The sequence below is a fragment of the Calliphora vicina genome, chromosome 5, assembly GCF_958450345.1.
Source record: "Calliphora vicina chromosome 5, idCalVici1.1, whole genome shotgun sequence".
NCBI lineage: Eukaryota > Metazoa > Arthropoda > Insecta > Diptera > Calliphoridae > Calliphora > Calliphora vicina.
Genome location: NC_088784.1, coordinates 45861183 through 45885104, shown reverse-complemented (window position 1 = coordinate 45885104; position 23922 = coordinate 45861183). Strand labels below are relative to the sequence as shown.

Here is a 23922-nt window from a genome sequence, read left to right as displayed (position 1 = left end):
CTATGGGAGTTGAGATAGGGTTACAATCATCCATATTAAATTTTTTTAAAACCTTAGATATATATTGTTCTTGGTCAAGCCATAATTTTCTGTTCAATCGATCTCTTGTAATTTTCATCCCCAAAATATAATTTGCTTCTCCGATATCTTTAATTTTAAAAATATTTGTAAGGCTTTTCTTTATATTAGACTTACTTTCAGGATTATTTGTAAAGATTAAAATATCATCAACATAAATTGCGACGTATGTTATTTCATTATTATTTACTTTACTTTATATACAAGGTTCAGTATTGGATTGGAATAGTCATATATTTTTTAAAGTTTGGTCTAACTTTTTGTTCCATACTCTACTTGCTTGTTTGAGACCATATAATGACTTTTTAAGTTTACATACCAAATCCTTGTTTTCATTTAAACCTTCTGGAATATTTATATAAATTTCCTCATCTAATTCACTTTGTAAAAATGCTGTTACTACGTCCATTTGAATGCTGTTACTACGTCCAGACTTAAAAGTAATCTGATTGAAGAATATCTAACCACAGGTGAAAAAGTTCCCTCGTAGTCGATTCCATAACGTTGAGAATAACCTTTAATGACTAATCTAGCTTTATAACGTCCAATCTCACCTTCTGAATTCCTTTTGATTTTATATCACCATTTGCTATCAATAGGTTTCTTGCCTTTTGGTAATTTTACAATCTCCCACGTTCCATTTTCTATTAATGCATTTAGTTCTTCATTCATTGCCTGTTGCCATTTTTGTTTATTAGGACTTTCTAGTGCCTGTTTCATTGTTTTGGGTTCTTCATCAACTTGAATCACATTAAAACCAAACCTTTGTACTTGTTTTGGAACTCTCGATGACTTCCTTGTATTTTCTGGAGATGTGATTCTTCTCATCGATGGTCCAGGTGCCCAATCAATACTTTGATCTTCTAATCCTCTCAATGTTGTGTCATCAGTTTCTGAAAAATATTGTTCTTCTTCTGAGTTACTCTATTCTACAATGATTGAAATCTCTTCAGAATTTGTATTTGTTTCATCAGAACTTAATTCTATAGGCTGCATTTGAACATCTACATCCCCCACTGAATCACATCAAGGAAATACATAAAATTTTGAATCATCAGTAGGCATTTCAGAATAGCACTTGTCTTCAAAAAATTTAGCATCTCTACTTAATTCGACTTTGTTCCGATTTACATCATAAAAACGATAAGTTCTTGAATGAGTACAGTATCCAACAAAAATGCTTTCTTTTGCCTTAGCATCAAGCTTTTTTCTTTTCTCTTTCGGAATATGTATCACAGCTTTACATCCAAACACTTTTAGATGTTTTAAATTTGGTTTTCTTCCAGACCATACCTCTTCAGGACTGACATCATTCAATGATTTGCAAGGAGTACGATTTATTAAATACACTGCAGTATTTGCAGCTTCAGCCCAGAACTTTTTTGTTAAACTGGCATCAATTAGCAGACATCTAGTTTTCTCTATAATTGTTCGGTTCATTCTCTCTGACATACCATTTTGTTGGGGCGTATATGGGACTGTCGTTTGATGCTCAATACCACACTCTATAAAAATTTTCTTCATTTTGGTATAACAGTATTCAGTTCCATTATCACTTCTAAAAGCCTTTATCCTTTTTCCAGTTTGATTTTCCACAAATTGTTTAAACTCGGAAAATTTGGAACAAACTTCATCTTTTGTTTTAATAAAATAGGCAAAAACTTTTCTACTAAAGACATCAATAAATGTTAACATGTACCTTGAACCATTTATTGACTTCTCTTCCATAGGTCCACAAAGATCTGAATGTATTAAGCTTAGAATTTCAGTTGACCTAGTTCCGGAATTCTTAAATGGATATCTTGAAAATTTACCTTTTAAGCAAGTAATACAATTTTGTTTGTTTATCTCGTATTTGACACCAACAACTGCACCAGAATTCATATCCTTTAAAGTTTCATCATTTACATGACCAAGTCGTTTATGCCACAGATTGTATTCTTGAGTTTTTACTTCAGAAATAAGTACTTTGTTGCTTGCTATATTTAATTTAAACATACCGTTAACCATATCTCCCGTTGCTATAATGCTGCCAGTGTTGTCTATAACTTTACAACCTTTTTTGTTAAATACGACTTCATAACCATTGTCAACTATTTTTGAAACGGACAATAGATTGACATACAAGTTTGGTATATAGAGAACTTCACGGAATCTAACATTTTCCTCTTTATTCTTTCCAATCTGAGCAGTCATATTAACTTGACCTTTACCCATTACTTGCATTGTTTCATTATTGGCAATGGTTACTTCAGCATTTTCTTCTTGAAAATTATCAGCAACAAATTTCGAATTTGAGCACATGTGTGCAGTTGCTCCAGAATCGAAATACCATTCACTTTTGTTTAAATCTCGAGCAGAAAAACAACCCAACATCGCATTTACATTTTTCTTAAATTTTGATTTCATCCCTTTATGAGGACATTTTGCAGCAATGTGTCCATATTGGTTACAATTAAAGCATTTAGGTCCTTTATTTTTAAATACCTTCTTTTGGCCAGCTAAAGCAACGTCTGTTGATTCCTTTTTGACATCTTGTAATAATTTTAATTTGATAGCATCACCAGTTATTTTAATACCTGAGCTTTGAATTCCCATTATCATTGGATTATATTCTTCTGGTAATCCAGCTAACAACATTGAACCTACCCATTCTTCGTCGACATTGAGGCCAGCTGCTCTTAGTTTGTGGGCTGTCGTTATAATTTCGTTAACGTATTCTTCAATGTTTGCACAATTTTGTAGAACAAAATTTTTTAATTAATCCCACTCTTCTTACCAGTCCGCTATCTTCAAAAATAGTTTTTAGTGAACTGCACATCTCTTGTGCATTACTGCAATCACGAATGTGGGGATAAATCGTCTTATCCATCAATAGTATTAATTCAGATTTTGCTTGAATCTTTTTATCCTCCATTGTTTCAGTACCAAGGACAACATTCCAAAGACCATTCATTTGGAAATATGCCTCAACCATAAATTTCCAATCTTCATAATTCTCGCTTCCACGAAGCTTCTCAATTTGATTGTTGGTTGACATCTGGAATCTTGAAATATCTTAAATCTTGAGTCTTGAAATATCTTGAATCTTGAGTTTTCTTAAATCTTGATTCTTCTTAAACTCACTTTTATATTCACGCACTACATAACTCTTATATCGCGGAGGGGCCCAAAACCTGTTAGTATGTGATACTTATATTTAGAAAGACAGTCAAAAAGTGAAAATTTATTTTCTAATTTTCTAAATAAATATTACAATTAAAACAAACTATATTGATTCAATTTACAATATATAAAACAAGTTATAATATTAACAAAGTTCATTCTCATTCTTCAACACTCCAGCTGCACCACACATGTGTGGTGCCTGGGAGAGATTGGTCAGATTAATAATAAGTACGTTGTACGTATATTTCCATCAATAAATTTTAGCGATGATAGTCTCAAAAGTGCTCTGTGTGAGGTAGAGTTTATAATAAATTGTCGCCCACTGACATACGTCACTCTTGAATGCAGCGATGATCAAGCTATTACGCCAAATCATTTATTGATTGCATTTTCAGATGGATATAAACCGATATCAAATGAAAACGTAGATCTTCGACAACGCTGGTATAAAACACAAGAATTTGCTGATCGTCGTAGTAAATGGTTTGCTAAGCAGCCGCCTATTAAAATTGGCGATATCGTTGTCATCGTAGATCCAGGTCATCCTAGAAATTCTTGGCCGAAAGGAATTGTGACCGACACAGTGGTAGCCAATGATGGTCAAGTAAGAAGAGCGACGGTGAAAACAAAGAATAGTATCCTTGAACACCCTGTGGCAAAGTTGGCAGTATTGGATGTAAGTAGCGGTTCTGAAAGTAGACTCGACTCACCGAACTCGATTACGATGGAGGGAACTGTTGCAGCTAATTCAAAATAGAAATCAGCAGCTTAAATCTCTGTAGTAATTTATCGTATTTTTTATAACTATTTTTCTCCTTTTCTCTAAAATATACACACCATATCGAGCCTTAACCGCGAAAATAACGTAATCGCAAAAATCAAATCAAATTTGTTTTGGAGCTTACGTTATTTTTACCGTCTCTATTACAGGCAGCTGAGACTAAATTGTGGCGCATACGATAAATACTTTACTAAGAAAAAATATTGTCTTAAGTTTCGAAAATTATATTTTCTTAAAGTATGCAGTAAATTAAACATTTTTTATAAATCATAGTAAAGATTTAACATAATATAGTAGGTGATTAGGAGATTAAGGCACATCTTCTTCATATGTTTCGTTTAAGGCGTCTTTAATATTTTGGTAATGTTTTAGGCCAATATATTCGTTATGAAAACATTGAGGAATACTATTTTTATTGCAAAGAGTTTTTCGATCATTGAATTTATGTGACGAAATTTTTAATTCTGTGTTGTATAGCGGAAGGGGTCCACTGACCGTAGAATTGCAGACCGCATCGGGCTTAATTTTATTTTCTTTGAAAGAAGCAGATCAGAAAACATTTTCCAGTTTAGAAAATCAGAGTGCTTTAACGATATACACTCATAACCGTAAGGGTTTGTTCTTGCACTTCAAATAACTGTAGGCCACTCACTAGGAGCCCATACAGTTCGGTTTCGATTAAATGATTCTATTGTGCTGTGAATAGAAACAACAGGCATCATGGTAATACCTGGAAGTATGTAAGTAATTTTAATACTTACTTCCAGGCATCTGAGTCGATTAAACGCAGAGTACAGGTCACAATTTTGAAGATATTTCGATAAAATTTGGTACATGTAATTTTTTCGGTCCAAGGACGGAGCTTATTGAAACTGGCTGAAATCGATCCATTATTTCACCTAGCCCCCATACAAATGTCCTCCCGAAATTGGACTTTATCGGTCATAAATGTTTAATTTATATGGGTATATCTACAAATTTTGCTCCAAATAAGTTTTATATATACGGAATTCATGTCACCAAATTTTATTGTGATCGGCCCATAATTAGTTATAGCTCCCATATAACCCCCGCTTTCAAAAATCACTTTAACGTGCATAAATCTCATAAAAATTTTGGTATACACATAAAATTCAACTAAATAACTATCATGTAAACATAAATCACACGACCTAATTTCATGGTAATCGGTCTATAATTGGTCATAGCTCCCATATAAGGCCCATTTCGAAAATCGCTCAAAAATATAAATTATTATTATACATATTATGTAGTAACTATTTATGTATTGTATATATACAAATACTCATGAATTTAATACTATTGCATATTATTAATTTTTTATATATCTTATTACCAAAAATGTACATAAAAATGGATAACGGTTCGCGGCTTATAGTCACGTAGTCATCTAATTTGCAAACTTCTTGTAAATTAAAACATATTCTTATAATTCAGTCATTCTAGTACAAAGCGACGGTCAAGTACAAATAATTTTTAAGCGCGCATATTTCTATCAATCCCACACCGTAATCCCTTTAATATACTTATTTGAATTGTATTAGCAATAAATAAAATTTATATTGAATTGAAAACACAAAGTGAGTGAATGATTTAGCGCTATTCAAAATTGTATTTTAAGGTCGCTTTTTTACAACTCTGAGTGTTTGAGGAGTGTGGTGAAAGTGGTTTAAAAACCAATACTATTGAGTTTTTTCGTTGCAAACTTATGGGTTAGCAAAGTTGAAATTTGTGAAAAAATCAATTTATGGGAAGTAAAATAAAATTTTTTTTTTTAAATTTTTTATGTTTCTAAAAAAAAATTTGTTGGTTGTTTTTTCACGGTCATATGTCATTTTTGAAACCATGTCTTTTTTCATAACGGGCAGCTGGAAATTTTTGCATTAGGTAAAGGAATAATCAAAGAACTTATTTTGAATATATGGCAAATATAGAAATTGATAGTTTTTTTATTTTCCATCAAAGTTGAGAAATATTGAAATTGCATTTTTTCAAAATTTTACCTCTAGTAAAAAATGGGACAAGTACTTTTTGCATTAGGTAAAGGAGTAATCTAAGAACTTATTTTGAAAATATGGCAAATATAGAAATTGATAGTTTTTTTATTTTCCTTCAAAATTGAGAAATATTGAAAAAATGGATAGTTGGTAAATATCGATTTACCTGGACAAATACTAAGCAAACAGTACAATTTTTGTTTATTCTTTTCTTAATAAATATATTTATCAAAAGAATCAAAAATAATGGCGATCAGTTATATAGTTTTCGATATATTGTATCTGAAAGCGGACCAAATTACCTAAAAATGTTCTGTTTTTTTGAAAACTGAAAATCAATTAACTTTGAAGGGCTATATCTTCTGAACCAAAAATCTGATTGTAATTAGAGTAGCATTTTTGAAATCGTTGAGCAATTTACTGTAAAAGAGGTTTATTCAATATTTTTTAGGGGCACATGAAATTTTGATTTTTGCAACCTCACTTGTTCTACGGGCTCCACTGTGCGACGCTGAAGTTTTGAGGTGCATTTACAAGGGGAAATAATTAATTTTTTTCACTTTTTGTAAAAATTTAGCCATTACGTAATTACTTTTGCAATTTAATTTTAAGGAATTGAAATGAGTACGTTCTAATGAGATATATAAGCAAAAATTGGTTAAAAAATGTTATAGTTATTAAAAAAAATCCCCAGGCCATTAACTTGTCTCAAGCCACTAGAACAAGAAATGTAGATACAAAATTAATATATTTTGAGAAATATTAAAATAGCTAATTTTTACTTAAAATATATCCATATTTAGTTTTATATGAGTTTTAGTCTTCGTAGGATACCGTTAACCTATTCGCAGGTATGACCAAAAAAATGTAATTTGTTTAACGGCAGTTTCAAAACTCCATTTTAAAATCTTGTTAAGCTAATTTCAGAATTTTTTGGTCATCACATTGGAATTTATTGAGAATATAATAGGGAATAAAAATATGAAAAAAGTATGACAATATCCTATAGTTTTCCGTAGCTGCGATTTAAATTTAGAAATTTTCGAGTAAAACTAATTATTTGGCCATATTTTGGCGAATGATACCAATTTCCTTACTGTTATGAATTTTAAGTAAAACCTATTCAGAATATTATAGTCCATATAATTTTTAATATAGTCTGAAAGTTTTACTAAAATCGGAATATGTTAACCCTTAAACATAACCTTGAAAAACAACTATAACACTGAAAACTATCTTTGAGAACTTTTGAAAAATGTGTATGGTGTATGCAAAAAGGTGCAACAAATATTTTGTAATTCCAGTAGGCTATATACCAATTTATCATGTGATGACAACAGAACTCTGGAATCAAATGGTATTCTATATTTTTGAGTCCACGAAAGATTTCTCACTTTCCAGATATACTTACAATAAAACGAAAACTTATTCTCACTTATTTCTTAAAAAAAACTTTTAAAAAACAAAAAAAATGGCCAAAAATATTCAAAAACAAAAATGTTATAATTGTTCAAAGTTAGTGAACATGCAGCGGTTAGAAATTAGATTTTTATTTTCTGTAAAATACACGACATCCGGAGTACCGTTTTGGTTCACATTTCTTCACTTTGATATGCTTTTATTTATTATTTGGACAATTGTCTCTCATACTGAATTGAAACTTTAGCAAAAAAACACAAACAAAATTTTGAGTTTAAATTGGCAAAATCTGACACTGTGCGATGTGTGGTTATTTTTAAGCTAAAGTTATACTGCCTGTAGTAAGGATTTTTGTATGAAAACTGTCAATAACTTTAGGTTAAAAAATTAGTAGACGTGAAAAATGGGAGTTAAAAACTTATTTTAAGGTATGATTAAGATATCAAAATTTTATTTTTATAAGTGAATTCAAAATTAATTCTTTCGAACCTTTGATATATATATATATTTTTTTTTCAGAAAATCCGGACCACTATTCGGCAATATTTTCTTTGAATTCATCTCCTAATAGTGATATTTCGTATCCAACCAAATTTGTACCACATTATTCCACTCTGATCGGAGAAGTATACAGACGACATACAGATATTAAAAATGTGAGTGGCTATCAGGTTTTACGCTTTGTCACTGAATTATTACCAGCTGCAGTTGCAATTTCTACAGAAAATATTTCCTGGATATGGACGTCTATTATATTTATAACATTTTTTTTATTTGGCGTATCACAATTATGCGTTATGTGGAAACCTATTTCTTGTGCCTTAGGAAATTCGTCAAGCGCAGTATTGCTGAGTTGTTTTACTGGTCTTCTGCTCAGTATACCTTTTGCAACAGAAATTGGTATTACATTACTTCACTATATGGATATTTTATTGGGTGGAGCTTGGTTCATGCCGGTTTTATGGGCTGCCGAAATTTTTGGAGTTTTTCTTATTCGTGGTCGTCCATATAATGGTGATGATCTTGTGAACGATTTAAAAATGTCAGGATCCATGTCAGCATTTTTAGCACTATCTTGGAATGTTTTGCTTCCCATTGGCCTGATAACATTAGCTGTAATTGAATATAAAACTTCATTGTCTAGCCAATTGTACTACTGGCGTGGAAAGTCGTATTTTAGTTACTGGTCGAGAAAAGTAGGTGCTTTAACACAGATTGGATTTTTGCTACTAGTGCCTATCGCAGCCATTACACAAATATACCGGTATTTAACTTCAGGACCTCCAGATATTTTAGATGTAAGTTAAAGTTGATTTTAAAAATTAAATATAACAATGATATATAAAGTGAATTTAAAATGTATTTTTTCTTTTAGAGAATTCAAATGCTTTATAGACCTTTAGATAATGTTGAAAGTATACGAACAACTAACAGAAATATCCTGCATTCGAGATATCGCAATGAAAACCACAACAATTCTGCAATCGGACATTTTGAAGACGACGCCCCACCTAAGTACACACCACCGCCCTCATATACAACAGCAACAGGTGCCAGATTATCAAAGATGTTACGCCAAACTTTAAGACGCAGTGTTAGGCGGTAATCGATGTTATAATTAACTATACAAATTCATAATTAAATATAAATTTTTAGTATTTTAGGAGAATGCGAAAGACCAAGACCAACACTGGGAATTCAACATGAAACACTAAACGAGCAGGCGTCATACACGTCAGCCTTATCTAGCCGCTCTGAAACTGCAAATGAAATGAATACTAGCATAAATGAAGCAATCGAAATTGAAAATAGACCTTCTCTAAATTTACTTCGTAGTCGCAGTCTTTCATTAGGTCGCAAGCAATTGCTTAATAAGCGCCGCTTTAAGGAGGAAATTGAACGTCCATTATCAGCTCAAGCTAATACTTTCGATTCACATTCTAACAGAAGATTTTCACGGACACTAAACGAGCGCCCATATACAGCTGAAGATGTCATAACTATTCTCAGATCTTCGACACTAGGACGAAGAAGAGTATCACATTCAGTTCATCCACAGACCGAATCCGTATTTCGTTCCATAGAAAATTTGGTTGAAAACGCAGAGCCGCCCAATTTAAGTTCAGGGGTTATTAACGAATATCCAAATCAAAATTCAACATCTGTGATTTAATATATTGTTACGTTTTTACCTCTTAAAAACGGTGGTTTATTTCCTTTAAATAAACCGTATTATTTTAATTGCAAATTAAAGCGATCACTAGTATAAATAGTCACTCTTTTTTAATGCACACCACATTATATATAAAAAACATAAGGACGACATGTTATATATCTATGGATAGAGGATTTTGTCTATTTTATGGAATACATATGACAAAAAATGTTTTTATTGAGTTTTTGCAAATATACAAATTTTTCAAATTGAAATTATATTATTATCTATATATGAGGAGCCGCAGAACAAAAGGTACTTCTTTGAATTTTTTACGAATTGATTTTTTGGTATTTTTATAATATTTGGGTTGAAATCTTCTAGAAAAAATCAATTTCCCAAAACTTTTAAATTTTCAAAAAAGTACCTTTTGTTCTGCGGCTCCTAGTGAGACATAGCTACAGATGTGTCCTCTACAGATAATTAAACACGAAGAAGTGAAAAAATAAGTCGCTTGCTCGGCAAACTTTTTGATTACATTACTGGGTTTAATGCTGAAGAGGTTCAAAATAATGTGCATCAAACTAATGAAGACATTTTTAATATATCAGATACAAAACAATGGGAGAATGCTGTTGAAGATGAATTAAATTCAATGAAGCTAAATCATGTTTGGGATGTGGTCAAAGCTCCTCCTAACAAAAAACCTGTTGTAGAACAGCGATGTTCTTAACAACAGCTCAAACAGCAGCATTGGCTGTTAAATAACATTAAATGAATTTATGTTAATAATGTTATTTTGTATGTGTGTATATATAATGTACATTGGTATAAGTAGAGCTTTAGGTAGCGTTATATACAATGTACTTACTATGATATGAAGTTATTATAGAATATTAAAAATACATTGCAGTCGTTTATATGAAGTCACAATAATAACAAGTGTTGTGCCGTTAGTTTTCTTTAAAGTAGTTTAAAGTAATTTTCCACTGATTGACAACAGGTTATGGGCCCAGCGCCATAACGCTCTTTTGTTCACATTCGGGTTGTTTGACGAAAATCATCGTAACCTGAACAATATGAACGCCTACCATGGGATAAAAGTATTGATTTGGAGACTTCTGTTATAGTTTTACCTTCGATATCTGGTAATTTGCCTTCTTTTAATTGTCCTTCGGATATAAGAAGTGAATTACCTAATTTGCAATTAGCAGATATTAAATTTTATCAAAGCAGGGCAGTTGATATTCTACTAGGAGCTGATTTATACCCGCATCTAATACTTGGCGAAGTTCAGAAAAATATAATTCGAAATTTAATGGCTCAGAAGACTGTATTTGGTTGGGTTCTGACGGGACCTATTGATGTTTCGCGAAAAAAGTCTGTTAATGTTTTTTCAACAAGGAAAAGGTTAGGGTGACCTTTCCGAGGAAGATAATTTGGACAGAAATCGTTATCGTAAACATAAGGCATTCATTCATCAATTTTGTAAAAGATGGAAAGAAGAATATTTAGTGAATTTGCATAAAGGATATAAGTGGCAAGTACCACAAAAAGATATTGCTATAAATGATCTAGTCGTAATCAGAAATGAGCAATTACCGGCAACTGCGAGGAGGTTAGGTATTGTTGTGAATGTTTATACTGGTCGCGTTCTCGACGCGGATGTTCGCACATCAAATGGTGTCGTTTATCTACCTATAACTAAACTTGTTGTTTTGTATGCTTAATTCACTTATCACTTTTATATCAATTTACTTTTACTAACCTTTTCCTTTTACTAGAAAATGAACGCTGCTACCACAACTATGGATGTTGCTACCGATTTGTTTGATGATGGTCTTTTGGACTACGATGATGCGATGGATGTCGCCAATACCGCATCGGTTCCTATCATTGATTCAATAAAAGTAGCAACTCTAGATAATATAAAGCCTTTGCCAGCTCCGTCCACTTCGGAGACAACCGTCGCACCTGTTATTGTTAGCAATACGCCAACTATAACAGTAGAAATGGAACCATCCATAGTTCCACCGCCAACCCATCCTAGTATTGAACAGGTGGAATCTTCGGGCTCGAATTCGACCGGTCAGGGTTCTTTGCATAATCGTACGAGTCGTAAATGTCCCTTTTGTAATAAGAACCATTCTCTTCGATTTTGCTACAAATTCAGGGATATGAGTATGGAACGCAAGCTACGCACTGTAGCGTTGCATAGACTTTGCTCTCGCTGTTTGTCAAGCGGACATACAAGTCAAAATTGCAAGAGTATTGCCTCCTGCAAATATTGCAAAAAAAAATCATAATTCTTTACTCCATACTCATACCACCTCGAAGACTCAAAAGCGACCGATTTCCAATTTAAATCAGGTGCCAATACGTCAGGCAGTTTCATTTTCGCCGACTTTGCAAGTCAAGCTATGTTTAGAAAAATCTAAAGTTGTCTTACGTTCTGTTTTGGACTTATGTTGTCAAAACAGTTACATATGTGCTGAAATGATAGCCAAACTTCACTTGCCCGTGATTAAAATTGATAAGAACGAGTACTGTAGGGTGAAAATCGAGTCACTTCATGACTCATCTCAAAGCCTCTATATAACGGCTAAAGTTCAGAAAATTAACCGCATCAAGACTCCCGCTGTATCAGTCCCGGACTCGATATTGGAACCGTTCCTAGGGTTTCAGTTAGCGGATCCAACTTTTAATCACTCGGGTAATGTAGCGTTAGTTTTGGGACCTGAAGTTGCTCCGCTTATTTTAAAAGAGAAGATACATACGAGCCCTGGGCTTCCACTTGCTCAATACACCATTTTTGGATGGATAATTTCGGGATTATCCCCATATTAATTTAAATAAATATATCCTTAATGGCAACAGGAGTCCTTAATGGCTCAAAATTTAATAAAACAACAGGAGTCCTTAATGACTCACATTTATTTGAAAAAAAAAATTATATATTCATTTATTACAGTCCACAGGAGTCCTTAATGGCTCAATCGTCGAATTTATTTCAACAGGAGTAGAGTTGTGTAGCTCATGAATGACCTAGTTCAATTGAACGATTCACTCAACTGAGCGAAGTGAATCATTCATCATACTGAGCGTTTTCAGCTCAGCACTGAGCGTTTTCAACTGAGCACAGAGCGTTTTATGCTCATGTTTCTTTCAGTACTCATGAAAGATCTGCACAAGCACATTCATTTGTCATTTTCAATGTTTCACTTTACTCGTCAATTCTGTAACATTCTTTCGCTCACTGACATTGAAAAGTGAGTGAGTATTGTGTCCTACAAAAATAAAACGATCATTCGAATGTAGGTTTGTTATGTATGTATATGATCGTATGCTGCCGCGAATATATTTTTGCTTTGATATGATACAACGTTTGTATGAATTGTTTCAAGAATTATTAGAGTTATTCAAATAGTTTTTGTTTTCATGAAGGAATTTTTATATGTGTGCTATTGAATGAGTTTGAATTTATTTATGGTATGGTGATGTAGAATGAAATAAAGAAAGAGTATTGCTACAGTTTGTAAGTATATTTCATAAAATAATAATGAAAAAGGGAAATACATAATTGTTATTGTTAAAATAATAACTGTAATTGAAATTATGTAATTAGTAAAATAAATACTATTTCAAAAATACATTAGTGGGATTATATCTACCAAAAAACATAATTAAAAAAAAACAAAGTACAGATATTTTAATTAAATTAGCAATATTATTTCAATCACTTTTTTTAGAAAACATATATCTTATGCACATTTTTACTATACTGCTACATCAACAGAACATTTGTCAGCCGCCATGAGCGACCTATCGTGGGTTTTCCCTGTTTTTTGGAATGACAGTTTTACGTTATTTTTTATTTCGTAAAACAATAAAATCTTATTCCTTAAATTCAGAAATTCTATTTATGTATATATTGTTATATCATAAAATAATTAAGTTAATGTTGAAAATATTTTTATACAAATTGTATCACAAAACAATTTTTCTTTCTTATTTTTAGTAGAAATTTTGTTGATCATATATACATATGTATATAAGTTGTAAAAGTCAGGTAAAAAATATATATTTTGCCAATTGATAACTAACATTATGCAAATGGGATCAGAATTATCAGATCATCAAAATATTTTTCCTTTTTCAAATTCCAGTTAATATCTTGAGTTTTTTGTTAATTTTATTATTTTGTGGTAAAATAATACCTTATAGTTAGTGAATGTTCTGCTTAACAAATATTGTCTAAACATTTGCTTACCATCGGAAATTAAAAATAATAAAAAATTAACTCTTTTTTCCGCAAAAATATTAGTTTAAATAAAATACAATTTGATTTTTTAAAATTTTAATCAATTATTTCACGCATAAATCTCTAATTGTAAAATAAAAGACTGTGTGTTTTTACAACTAACAACAGAAATAATCGATTTAATTCACTACAAGCAATTCTCAAAATGAAGTGGTCATTATACAACATACTGAGCTAATGAGCTAAAAGAACGACCTAGTTCATTTCAGTGAGCTGAGCTGAAAAGAGCGGTCACTTCACTGAGCTAATAAACCCAACTCTAAACAGGAATCCTTAATGGCTCAAATTACACAGTACAACATTTTTCAGTTCATTGCTTTGGGTCTCAATTCTGACAATTGCACGTGAAAGTAGCCCCAAAAATAAGAACTTCTGCATCATTAGTTTTGTCAAGTTGGCTGCCGTATTAATTTAATGGCCATACGAATTTTTTTTCCTCAAGGTGGATTTTTATCACTTTTTCTATATTTTAGCACGGTTATATCTCGTATACCGTACGGAATATCTCTTGTGGCTGAAGCAAAGTTGTAGATATTGAATAGTAGAAAAAAAGTACGGAACATACCTACCCGAAAAAGGTGCATCCAGTGCCTTAAAAATCGCAAAAATTCCCATTTTTTTTTTAATTTTTTACCAATTTTTCACCTTTTTTGCTCAATAACTGGATTACAAATCCAATTATGGACTGATCACCATGAAATTAGGTCGTGTGATTTGTGTCTATATAAAAGTTATTTATCATGAATTTTGTATGTTTAAAGTGATTTTCGGAAGCGGGTCTTATATGGGAGCTATGAATAATTATGGAATAAAATAATAAAATTTTTTGACATGAATTTTGTATATGGGGCATTTCATGTCAAGTGAACCAACTTTTGAAATCGATGTCTTCCGATCGGGATGAAATTTGCACCAAGGTTAGCTCTATTGGATAGTAACTCAGACACAATTTTTCAACAACATCGGTCGAGAACTCTCTGAGTTATAGGGGGTAAAATTTTGACAATTTGGTCAAACAGGGGTTTTTTCTTATCCATGTAACTTATTACCTATTGTTCTTAGCAAAATGTGTCCCAAATAGTATAGATAGCTATTTCTTCGATCTTTCGAAAAAAAATATTTAAAAAAAAAAATAAAAAATTTTTAATATTTTTTTTCCGAAATCAAAAACTTTTTTGACTTTTTTTAAAATACGTCCTTTTTTTTTTTTTTTTTTTCTTAAAATAAAGTTTAGATATTTTCCTTGAACACCTACTTGGTCGCTTAGTGGGATGCGAGTGGGATATCTATCAAAATAAATATTTTGTAACTCAAAACATAAAATTTTTGACTTTTTTTGCAAAATCAAAAACTTTGTTGACTTTTTTTTTCAAAATGGACCCTTTTTTAATCTTTTTTTTTAGGTCAAACAAAAGCTTAGATATTATCCTTGAAGACCCTTTTGGTCGCTTAGTGGGATGCGAGTATGATATCTATCAAAATAAATATTTTTTAACTCAAGATGGCTTATTCCTTGTTGGTGAAAATGAGATGCAATTGAATGATGTGAAAAGTAAACTTTCAAAAATGTTTGAAATGGTTACATAAACTATGATGCAAAATCCAATGTAATATCAATGTCACAAAAGAAAGCCATCAAGGATGTACTTCGATTTATGAATATGGAACAGTGCAACTCCGTCTCCACACCAATGGATAAGTCAATGCAATTTGGAAATATTAAAAGTGAAGAAAAGGTAAATGCACCATACCGAGAAGTAATTGGAAGAATCATGTACATAATGCTATGCAGCAGACCCGATATGTGCTATGCTATATCTGAATTAAGCCGATACCAAGAATCTCCAACTATTGTGTATTGGCAGGGTGTTAAACGGTTGGTGAGGTATTTAAAATCAAGTTTAAATATGGAATTATTATACAAGAAAAATGTAAGTGAACTGCCATTAGTTGGCTTTGATGATGCTGACTATGCCGCTGATGAACGAACTAGGAAATCAACAAGTGGATATTTGTTTAAAGTTTTTGGAAATACTGTTACATTGACATCAAAGAAACAACAAGTAATCGCATGTTCAACAACCGAAGCGGAGTATCTGGCGTTGTCTTTGGCGGTGCAAGAAGGTGTTTGGTTGCGCGATTTATTGTCAGATCTCTAAATTGATGTAAACAAATTAACAATTTTTGAGGATAATCAAAGTGCCATTAAATTAGCTCATAACATGGAAAATAAGAGAGTAAAACACATCGATGTAAAGCTCCACTTTATAAGGCAAAAAGTTGAAGAAGGTGTAGGTGAAATCGATTATGTAAGCAGTAATGAACAAGATGCAGATATTCTCACAAAGCCACTACCAAAGCAAAAATTTGCTTACCTCATTGAGAAGCTGTCATTAATCCATCGAGAAGGGATGTTGTAGAACAGCGATGTTCTTAACAACAGCTCAAACAGCTGCATTGGCTGTTAAATAACATTAAATGAATTTATGTTAACAATGTTATTTTGTATGTGTGTATATATATAATGTACATTGGTATAAGTAGAGCTTTAGGTTTTTTTTCTTTCTACAATGTACCATAGTAGAAAAATAGAAGGTTGTTTCATTCTCTCTTTAGTTTTGAAAATTCTACGTCTGATATGCTTAAGGATTTTGACGTTTTCGTTAAAATAGTAATACCATATTAATTAAAAATTTTCCCATATATTCTTTAAAGTTTGTGAAAAAATTAATACATAATTTTCATTAATTTGAAAAATATTAAAAAAAAATATTTACTATCAAATTGGGATTAAAGGTAAGATTTTCATTTTCAAATATTTCAAAACTAATTTGTGAACATTATTTTAAGATTTAACAAACATGAGTTGCATTTTCCCCAACTGCGAAAATACCAAATATTTTTGCAAAAATTCAAATGTAAATTTTTTTAAAGTCCCTACATTACGTAACAAACGACAACAGTGGCTGGATCAGTGTTGCAAATTTAGCCTTTTTTGGGCTAAATTTAGCCCTTTTCAATCTTGTTTAGCCACAAAAAAATTTATTTAACCTTTAGCCATTTTTTTAGCCTTTTTTATTTTCATTTAGCCATATATATTTACTCTAATGAAAATTATATATTTACTCTAATGATCTGAAATTTTTGCTGTTGAAAATTAGTAAAATCAGTTCAAAAAAATTGGCAGGGATATTATGACAAAAATTAACTAAAAATGTTAAAAATTTAAGCACATACAAATTGTGAAAAAAATGCCATACATTAAAAAAATGCCATAAATAATATAGAGAAAATGGACGTTATTATAATAAAAATTGTTAATAAATATGTTAATGTTTTACGCGCGGGTCCCGGCGTTTATAAAATCATATATAGGGTTAAAGAGAATACTTTTAACTTTATCTGGGCGATGTATTGACGTAAATATAGTACTTTAACAAATATTTTATAACACATGCCATGTAGTATACCGTTTTCAAAGACTACAATCCAACCAATTTATAAAGATAAATTCAGTTCATTATCGATAATAATTTAGCTATGATAATTTTTATCTGATCAAATATAAAAAATTAACTTTCCAAATTTAAATTAAATATTTATGTTTACATATTTTGGCTACCTTAGTTTTGATATATTTACTAACTAATGGCAAAATTTATGTTTTTGACAATGAAAATCAATTAATATTTTTAGAATATTTTTTTTTCTGCATTACATCCCAGCAAAAAATAATGGAAGTGCATCTTTACATATGACATTTTAATCACATCTCAAGTTGCAAATGAATCTTTTCTACCTCTGAAGATGTGATTTTAAATATGGGTATTTGACACTGAATTATAAATATTTCGTTGATGTAATTGTTTCCTACATTTTTTTGAATTTTTTAAAATTTATTAAAACCTGTAAAAATTGGTATATAAACAATTTTTACATTTTATAATCATTAAAATTAATCAACCATTGTTTCATAATTTTTATAACTACATTAAAATCAATTCATAAATGCTCAATTACATCACTTTTTTTCTATTATTTATATTTCCATCCAAGATGCCAAAAAATATAGGTATCCACTACCTACATTAAAATAACACCTTAAAATCGAAATTTAATCGCATCGAAAGCATCGAATTTATTAAGTAACAAGTTGTCAAAAATGAACAACATCCCTCCAATGACAAGCTAATGTAAAATTCATAGCTTTTCGCATCCCACTAAGCGACCAAGTAGGTGTTCAAGGAAAATATAAAAAAAGGACGCATTTTAAAAAAAAGTCAAAAAAGTTTTTGATTTCGGAAAAAAAATATTAAAAATTTTTTATTTTTTTTTTTAAATATTTTTTTTCGAAAGATCGAAGAAATAGCTATCTATACTATTTGGGACACATTTTGCTAAGAACAATAGGTAATAAGTTACATGGATAAGAAAAAACCCCTGTTTGACCAAATTGTCAAAATTTTACCCCCTATAACTCAGAGAGTTCTCGACCGATGTTGTTGAAAAATTGTGTCTGAGTTACTATCCAATAGAGCTAACCTTGGTGCAAATTTCATCCCGATCGGAAGACATCGATTTCAAAAGTTGGTTCACTTGACATGAAATGCCCCATATATATTCTGGATCCTTATAGATAGCGGAGTGGATTAAGCCATGTCTGTCTGTTGAAATCAGTTTTCTGAAGACCCCAGATATCTTCGGGATCCAAATCTTCAATAATTCTGTCAGACATGCTTTCGAGAATTTTGCTATTTAAAATCAGCAAAATCGGTCCATAAATGACTGAGATATGAGGAAAAAACCAAGACAACCTCGATTTTTGACCTATATCTGGATTACTAAGACATTAATATAGACAATATGGATATCTAATGATAGATATTTCAAAGACATTTGCAACGACGTATATAAGTTGGACCTACAATGGGTCAAAATCGGGAAAAAAATTTTAACCCGAAAAAATTAAAAAACCAAAAAAAAAATTTAAATTTAAAAAAAAAAATTTTAAATTTAAAAAAAAAAAAAATTTTAAATAACAATCTAAAAATTTTTTTCCAAAAAATTAAAAAACCAACTTAAAAAAAATTAAATTTTGTTTACCTAAAAATATTTAAAATTTTTAAGTATAATTTGGTGAAGGGTATATAAGATTCGGCACAGCCGAATATAGCACTCTTACTTCTTTTTCTAAGTATTTAGCCCTTTTTGTTCACCATGAATTGGCAACACTGGGCTGGATGTATGTAAAACTTGCGAAGTAGATTTGCGAAAGAGCCAATGGTGTGCTCCGACCATTTCCTTAAAAGCAATATTTCAGTTAATACATTAACTTCCAACACAACATACTTAATACATTTTTAGTTAAATACTAAATTATAAAATTCTAAAATTTCTCTAAAATAAAAATCATTTTTAGGAATGTGGCAACGCTTTTTATAATGCTCACAAAATAAGGAAAATTCAAAAAACCTTATTTGAAAAAAAAAAATTTGATTGAAACTACCTTATATATTTTTATCATGCAATGTACTTACTATGAAATGAAGTTATTATAGAATATTAAAATATTATTATAGAATATTAAAAGTAGTTTGAAGTAATTTTCCACTGATTGACAACAAAACCAGATGAGTGTTTCGAATAAAAGAAGATCCTAACGGAAATCTGACAAAATATAAAGCTAGATTGGTTTTCTCCTAAAACGCAAAACGCCCTAACTGACAAAAAATTAAAAATCGAGTTTTTCATAAATTCGGATGTACCTTACCAATGTACACCATCACAAAAAAATCAAACTTTCAGGACCAAAAATAGCGACATTATTGCCAAAATTGAAAAGCCCTAACTACAACAACGCACAGTGGATTATATAAGGTTTATGCATCTCATAATTGATTTTTGCAAATGGTTGAAATTAACCATAAAACGTAAAGTTAAGATGTCAAGCAATAATTATTTGCAGAAATTATAGTTATTATGTCAACAGAAGTATTCGAAAATGGCGACAGAACAAACTACTTTCGACTTTTAAGATTTAGGGAGTTAAAATTATACCATATTCAAGGTCGTACCCTTTTTTGAAAGGGTAGCTTGTCCAGATTCTATCTTTGTAATGAGTTTTGTATATATTGTTAGCAGAATTTAAATTTCTTCATTTAAAATATATAATGTTTTTTGGCATACCTAGGATTCTTGACTAGGATTCTAACTATTGGCGCCGTTTGCCGCCGATCTAGTTTTAACCAGTGTTTAAAAAGCTACGATAACTAACAAATTTTTAACTGTTGCTACAACTACTGCTTCAAAAAAGTGTATGTAGCGGTAACAGTAGTATTTGTCTTTTTTAGTTTTCTTGTTTTTTTTAAACAACTGTTACCTTCAAAATATAAAACTCTTAACAGAGCAGTAGTAATAAAACATGAATTGTAAATGGAGTAGTAGCATAAAAATACAAATCATTGCTACTGCTCTATATCGAGTTTTAATTTTGAAGGCAGCAGTTAAGGTAGCAATAAAAGTAGTCAAAAAAGAAAATCTTCAGTCGTAACACCAAAATTGACAGAATTAAACACTGTGTGTTGTTTTTGTTTTGAGAGAGTTTGAAAGAATTATTCGATTTTATTCGTCTCAGATGTTCGTGTTGCTAACAGAAAGATCGTGTTTTCTGTGTGTATAACAAAAAATCCGAACTTTTGTTTACAACACGACCAACTTACACAAATATACATTCACAACAACAACACATAATATACTTTTTTGGCTGAAGATTTTTATTTTTGACTTATTTTATTGCTACCTCAACTGCTACTTAGCTGCTACTTCAACTGCTACTTCTTTTACTACCTCAACTGCTACTTCTATTACTACTAAATTTTAAAAGTAGCATAATTAATAAAAAACTAATGACTGCTACATCAAAACTTTTTCTTTTTTAAGGTAGCAATAGAAAATAAATTACTCTGCTACTTTTAAATTTTTCTTTTATTAGTACTACTACAACTACTGCTACCAAAATGTGAAGGTAGCAGTAGTAATTATTGACTCCGAGTTTTTATTAATTTTTTAACTAGATTACTTGTGTTTTTCGTTGCTACTGCTACTTGTAGTCTAGTTTTAACATAGAATTAAAGTTTATCTTATTATCTAAAAGATATATCAAAATTAGCTGCCTTTTGGTGCCTATAAACAAATGACATGCAAAAATGTTGAGCAACTCAGAAATTAAAAACAAAAAAATTATAATTTTTTTTTTATTTTAGTTGCTCTATTCATTGCTTTTTTTGCTATGATAGCTTATAAACGTTTTTAATTATATGTAAAGTAAATTTAGTTCTTAATGAAATAGTTAATTTTTTTAACCGGATGAAAATTGTAAAAGTTATTCAACTTTTCATTAACAATTTTTATAGAATTTTCTCCCTCAGCTCATATGAATAAAACAAAACAAAAACTAAGTATAAAAAAATTGTTTGTACAATTCTTAATTTACAAGGTAAATTTTGTCGAACTTTTTAGGAAAAAGTTTAATATTTTTTGCAAATATAAACCGATTTTAACAAGTAATGTCTCATTTTTGTCTATATAAAATTATCTTTAAAACACTGTGCAAAAAAATAGGTTAGCATAGAAAAAAATTAAAATAACTATTGTTGAATTTGAAAAATTACGAAAAAAAAAAAAATTGAGAAACATTTTATAAAAACTTACATAATTTCATAAAATATGCAGACATTTATGAAAGACTAATTCGATGCCTCTCCATAATTGTTTAAAATTTTGAAATCGGTCTAAAAATATGTGTTAGAGGTACTATAGTACTATTACTTTTATACAAAAACTCAAAAAAATCAAAAAATGTACTTTTAACCGTTCATACCTTTTTTAATAATTCGATTTTTATGATTAAAAATACATATTTAAGCTTAAAGTCCCACCTATTCAACAAACAAAAATCCACATCCATTCAATAGTAGATTTTTGATCCGAAAATTACCAAAATTTTCCACTGTGCAACGGTTTCATTTAAAACCAAAATGACATAACTACTTCCTTTTTATACAACATTGGCACAATTGACAAATAAAATTAAATTTGTATAATATAATCTTTGTATTTCGTAAAATTAGTGCTTAGAAGAAATAAATGCTATAATTATTATATACGGAAATTTAAATATGTCTGAACACTCAATGAATGCTATTACTGAATGCAAAACAAGCAGAGAGAATTGGAGAATTCGTTGCAGCAACAGTAGCAAGTACAACATCTACAGCAGAAACAACCATCGCCGCTCACACCATTGATTGCAGTCCGTAGACCTGGGGTGATATCCATATTGCAGTTCAACTGCAATGGCCTCCAAGGGAAGATTTCCGAGATAACCCGATTTATGCGCCAACACAACATCGTGGACGCTGCGGTCCAGGAGTCTAAACTTACGAGTAATTCCAGTCTGCAAAGTTGAAACGGATACAACGTTCTCCGAGAAGACCGCACCAGAGGCAACGGTGGAGGCATCGCATTTATGATACACAACACCGTGCAGTATAGATCTCTTTCGCTCGATCTGAACTCTAGAGACCAATATCTTGAAGTTCAGGATATTGCGGTCAGATCGGGAGATACGGAGTTGAAGCTCTATAATGTCTACATTCCGCCAGTAGCCAGTTGCCCAACAGGCTACCATCCCGACATTAGGACCTTACTAGATGGTGATACACATTTGGTTCTAGGGGACTTCAACGCTCATCACCTGCTCTGGCACTCAAATCTTGGGGAAGGCCGGAGAGAAGCGTTGCTGGCGGAACAGATTGACGAATCCACCTTCTGCACACTAAATGATGATGCCCCCACACGGATTATGGGTAATTGCGATAGTTCGCCAGATATAACTATAGCGAGTCCTGGTCTGATTAACTGCACAACCTGGCGTGCAGTTATTTCTCTAGGTTCAGACCATTTACCCATAATCGTTTGTCTGGACAGACCCAACGATATCATCGTCTCTGAACGACGAACTTACATCAACCAAATGAAAGCAGACTGGTACGACTTCAGAGAATTTACCGATCGCATCTTCAATGGTCTACCGATACCCTCCAATGTACACAAATCAGAGAGGAAGTTTCGCGAAACCGTCACAGCAGAAGCTGCTCGCTTCACTCCCGCTGGTAGAATATCCGTAGTGCGACCGCACTTCCCAGCAGAAGCAGCGGGACTCGTAGATGAGCGTGATGACATCCGAAGTACCAACCCTGACGACCCTAGGATCGCCCAGCTGAACCGCGATATCAGCAGGTTGGTAAATGAGGACAAGCGAAAAAAATGGTTGGATCATTTGAAGCACTGCAACCTAAGTTCTGGAGTTGGCAAGTTGTGGTCTACAGTTCGGTCTCTCTCCAACCCGACATAGAAGGATGATAGGGTCGATATTAAGTTTGCAGACAACACCATATCCGATCCTAAACGGTGCTCGCGTGTTTTTTGCCGATAGTTTATTGAGCACACCGAGAGACAAGGCGAAAAGAAGTATTGTTCGCAAACTACACGATCTTCCAGTCTTGAACACACCACAACTTTACACACCAACTGAAGTTGCAGAAGCCATCAACACAGCTAAGCCATCAAAGGCAATAGGACCTTACGGAATTTCCATGCTGATGCTAAAACACCTAGGCGAGCGGGGAGTCGAGTACCTGACAACGGTTTTTAACCAGTCAGTAAGGAGCTTAACAATACCCGATGTCTGGAAAATGGGTCGAGTGATCCCATTGTTAAAACCTGGGAAAATCGCGAGTGAGGGACAATCGTACAGGCCGATTTCCCTCCTGTCACCTGTTGCGAAGTCACTCGAAGCTCTTCTCCTCCCCAAGCTAACCCGTCAACTAACAGCAGCTCGTCACCAGCATGGATTCCGTAGGATGCACAGCACCAAAAAAAAAAAAAAAAATTGCAATATTTAATTATATTTTTGCAATAT

General features: G+C 31.7%; 2 protein-coding genes and 1 pseudogene across 5 annotated transcripts in view; all 3 read left to right on the top strand.

The window, feature by feature from the left end:
- The window catches only part of bdg (bedraggled), a 99891-nt gene extending 90157 nt beyond the window's left edge, over positions 1-9734 (top strand). For all 4 annotated transcript variants that reach the window (XM_065511004.1, XM_065511002.1, XM_065511000.1 and 1 more), the window contains exons 6-8: positions 7984-8762; positions 8840-9066; positions 9121-9734. In XM_065511004.1, coding sequence (XP_065367076.1) covers positions 7984-8762; positions 8840-9066; positions 9121-9637 — 1523 coding nt within the window. In that variant the 3' untranslated portion in view covers positions 9638-9734. The remainder of the gene's footprint in view (positions 1-7983; positions 8763-8839; positions 9067-9120) is intronic.
- A 5822-nt stretch (positions 9735-15556) lies between these two features.
- Positions 15557-16099, top strand: LOC135961209 (uncharacterized). The gene has a single exon (XM_065512704.1). It carries the CDS (start codon positions 15557-15559, stop codon positions 16097-16099), a length of 543 nt encoding a protein of 180 aa, XP_065368776.1.
- Positions 16100-22467: 6368 nt separating this feature from the next.
- On the top strand, positions 22468-23436 carry LOC135961208 (uncharacterized; annotated as a pseudogene).
- Positions 23437-23922: the final 486 nt, after the last annotated feature.

Bases quoted from the DNA above. Each gene is read 5' to 3' on its own strand.
- LOC135961209 (XM_065512704.1), top strand. From the start codon at position 15,557: ATGTCACAAAAGAAAGCCATCAAGGATGTACTTCGATTTATGAATATG.